The following is a 4,000-nucleotide window of genomic DNA, read 5'->3' on the forward strand; positions in this document are numbered from 1 at the left end:
GGTGTTGTGTGTTGCGGGGTTAGGGTGCTCGTTCCCTGGGTAGGTGGTGTGAGGTGTGGAGCTCCGGTTTTTCATCGCTGAAATTTTCTAAGTCCAGCTCATCGCTGAAATTTTCTAAGTCCACAGGTAGACCATGGGTTTGAGTTTTTGAAGGGCTGTGCTGAAGGAGTTATCCCTTGAGAGGTTAGTTTAAGTGGGGAACAGTGCACCAGTGCACCAGTGCTTAAGCCTGGTTTTCTGTAGGGGGGGTGTCAGTCCCCGGTGGGGTATTTTTGCACAGTTTGTTGCGGGGTTAGGGTGCTCGTTCCCTGGGTAGGTGGTGCTCGTTCCCTGTGTAGGGTACTGGGGTAGCCACATTGAGTGTGTGTGTGTGTGTGTGTGTGTGTGTGTGCTTGTGCCTGCCTGGCTCCTCCTCTCCCTCTCTCTCACCCCAGTGTGTGTGTGTGTGAGCTCGGGGTAGCACATGTACACCTCTCCGCCTCTCTCACCCCAGTGTGTGTGTGTGTGAGCTCGGATAGCACATGTACACCTCTCCGCCTCTCTCACCCCCAGTGTGTGTGTGTGTGTGTGAGCCTGTGTGTCTCCGTCTCTCTCACCCCAGTGTGTGTGTGTGTGAGCCTCGGGCAGCACATGTACACCTCTCCCTCTCTCACCCCAGTGTGTGTGTGTGAGAGCATAGCACATGTACACCTCTCCGCCTCTCTCACCCCAGTGTGTGTGTGTGTGTGTGTGTGCTGTAGCACATGTACACCTCTCCGCCTCTCTCACCCCAGTGTGTGTGTGTGTGTGTGTGTGTGAGCTCGGGTAGCACATGTACACCTCTCCGCCTCTCTCACCCCAGTGTGTGTGTGTGTGAGCTCGGGTAGCACATGTACACCTCTCCGCCTCTCTCACCCCAGTGTGTGTGTGTGTGAGCTCGGATAGCACATGTACACCTCTCCCTCTCTCTCTGTGTGTGTGTGAGCCCGGGTAATGTTTGTTCACCCCATTTCAGGCCTTGTTCAAGCCCATCTTACAGAGGCCTTTCTGGGCAGGAATTTGAACCTTTTGTGGCTTATTTGGTTTAAATAAAGGCCTGTGATGATGCAGTGGGATACCTACTCCACACCTCAGGGATGCAGTGTTGTGTGTTTGAGCTGGCCTTCCGGAAACATCCATGTGTGTGTAAGTGTTCGCCCCTAACCCTAATCAGCGGCAATTAACCAATGATGTGGCCTATAAATGTTTGGCTGAAACATGGAAGCTTTCTTGATCCAAGTGTCCGTCATGAAGGTGAGAGCATGTCGCTGAGAGGTCCATGTTTATTCCAAGTGGGTGTGTGTGTGTGTGCGCCCAGGCGCTTCTAACACTGTGACCGCTTTTCACATCTCACAGGAGGCTAGAAACTACAGACACAGTCCGCTGACGCCAGAAGCTGCCGGGACATCGTCGGACGACGAAGGCACACTAACCCCCCTGAGGTTTGGGGGGAAGCTCCGCTGCCCCCTGGCGGGATGCGCCAGCCGTCACAAGCTGCTCGTCCGTCTGGACAAACACCTGGTGAGCGTGCACGGGAAAGGTGGGACCCGGCTCTCTGAGCTCATGCAGCGTGCCAAAAAGGCGGCGATAGACGAACGGGCGCAGGCCGAACACACAGACATTGCGAGCGACGTTGCCGCTCTGAGAGAAACCTTGAATGTGCTGAGTCAAAGTGTGGACAGCTTGTGCAAGAAGGTTGAGGCTGACAAAGCGCCTGACAATGCCCCGCCTCAGGCCAGCCCGGCCCGCTCTCTCGTGCCAAGGTCACCGAGTCTGGCGGGTTCGGGGTCTCGTTTGGCACCCGCGCGCGCGCCCAGCCTCGGCGCGCAGTCTCCCCAAAGACCGCCATCCACCGCCGGGTCACAGAGGGGCAGGGACACAGAGCATGACTACCCGGAGGATAGCCAGGCCAGCACCTCCGTCACCCCAAGACTGGACAAAATCATTCGCCTTTTCGAAGACTCCCAGTTCGGCCCAGAAATGAACTCCAAAGCGGTCCAGAATCTTCGCCAGAGATCGGCTTATGTCAGAAAGTTTCTGCTGCACATGGCGGGCGCACAGGGTGATGTTGACCGCACTCTGGTATTCCTGAGCGACGAGGCCAGGTTGAACGCGTGTTGAAAAAATCTTAACAGCAGGCTCAAACCCACCAGCCAACGGCACGTACTGATGGACGTGGAGGCCTTTTTGAGATTCGCCACCAACAGCACGCTGCCCAAAGTCAGACTCTCATCCAAGGTCATCGCTCACGTGTTGCAGCGCATCGCTGTGTGGAAGAGGGCGCTTAGGGCCAAAGTAGTGCTCCAGCGAATGGATCACAAGAGAAAAAAGTATCGACAGGCTTATACCAAGCCGGGACCTGTTGGACTTTGCCCGCCTGTCCAAAGCAGACCTCCCGCAAGCACTCTATGACTTGGCTACGTGCCCCAGCAGCTCCACGGCTGTCTCCAGAGTCGCCGGGCTTCTGACCGCGGTCATGGTCTCGACCACCGGGCACCGCAAGTGCGTATTCGTGGGGATGACAGTGGATGACATTAAGCACGCCGAGGCCTACAGAGACACCTTCAGCATCAGGGTGAGCGGCCACAAGACTGTAGCTTCGTGCGGCCCTGCCATGGTCACGGTATCCAGAGCCCTCATGGATCACATAACAGACTACGCCGCTCTTAGGCCGAGGCTGCCTGGGTACGATCGCCACCCCAGCACTCTGTTTTTCACCAGGACCGGGAAAGAAATGCAAAAAATAGGCGTCCATGTTCGGGCCCTCTGGAAAGCTTTCGGTCTGAAAGGAGCGCCCAGTCTGGGTGATATAAGGACAGCCATATCCACCTATGCAGACAGAACACTGTGCACAGAGGACAGAAAGGCTGTTAACAAAGGCATGTGTCACGACTCAAACACCGCCACAAAGTTCTATGTTGTGGGTGGAGAAGCCAGCGTCGAAGAAGCACGGAAAATCAGACAGAACATATTGAAGTCATTGAGTCTTTCTGCCGGAGATGAGGTGAGGGCTGCTGCTACTGGTGATGATGATGATGATGCTGCTGGTAGTGGTGGCGGGGACCATGGTGCGGCCCAAAGCAGCGAAGATTTGGGCACAGACAGTGACTATTATCCTTCTCAGCAAAGCACAGCAGCATTCAGCACAGGGACCGATCAATCCGACAGTGTATCCGACTTTGATGGACTTTGAAAAGGGGGAAAATGGGATAATAATGTGCATTAATGTGTGTATCTCTGCCTAATAAAAAGCACTTTTCAATGCCCACCAGTGTCCTCTTTCTTGCAGGCGAGCTGTAAGAAAGTCTGTGAGCTGTCTTCGGCCTAACACAGCGGTGTGTGTGTGTGTGTGCTCCCCGTGTGTGTGTGAGCTGTCTTCGGCCTAACACAGCGGTGTGTGTGTGTGTGTGCTCCCCGTGTGTGTGTGAGCTGTCTTCGGCCTAACACAGCGGTGTGTGTGTGTGTGTGCTCCCCGTGTGTGTGTGTGTGTGTGCTCCCCGTGTGTGTGAGCTGTCTTCGGCCTAACAGAGCGGTGTGTGTGTGTGTGTGTGCTCCCCGTGTGTGTGTGTGTGTGCTCCCCGTGTGTGTGTGAGCTGTCTTCGGCCTAACAGAGCGGTGTGTGTGTGTGTGTGTGTCTCCCCGTGTGTGTGTGTGTTGCTCCCCGTGTGTGTGTGCTGTCTGTGTGAGCTGTCTGTGTGTGTGTGTGTGCTCCCGTGTGTGTGTGTGTGTGTCTTGGCCCCCAGAGTGTGTGTGTGTGTGTGTGTGTGTGTGTGTGTGTGCTCCCCGTGTGTGTGTGAGCTGTCTTCGGCCTAACAGAGCGGTGTGTGTGTGTGTGTGCTCCCCGTGTGTGTGTGTGTGTGTCTCCCCGTGTGTGTGTGCTCCGCTGTCTTGTGTGTGTGAGCTCCCGTGTGTGTGTGTGTGTGTCCCCCAGAGTGTGTGTGTGTGCTGTCTCCCGTGTGTGTGTGAGCTGTCTTGACCCTAA

The 4,000-nt window shown here is 55.6% G+C and overlaps 1 protein-coding gene across 1 annotated transcript; it reads left to right on the plus strand.

Moving 5' to 3' along the window:
- The first annotated feature begins 1,223 nt into the window (after positions 1–1,223).
- Positions 1,224–2,139, plus strand: LOC125287234. Its single transcript, XM_048232796.1, has 2 exons — positions 1,224–1,272; positions 1,375–2,139. Exons 1-2 carry the CDS (start codon positions 1,237–1,239, stop codon positions 2,137–2,139), a joined length of 801 nt encoding a protein of 266 aa, XP_048088753.1. The 5' UTR covers positions 1,224–1,236.
- The last annotated feature ends 1,861 nt before the right edge of the window (positions 2,140–4,000 follow it).

Source organism: Alosa alosa, chromosome 22 (assembly GCF_017589495.1).
Source record: "Alosa alosa isolate M-15738 ecotype Scorff River chromosome 22, AALO_Geno_1.1, whole genome shotgun sequence".
Taxonomy (NCBI): Eukaryota; Metazoa; Chordata; class Actinopteri; order Clupeiformes; family Clupeidae; genus Alosa; species Alosa alosa.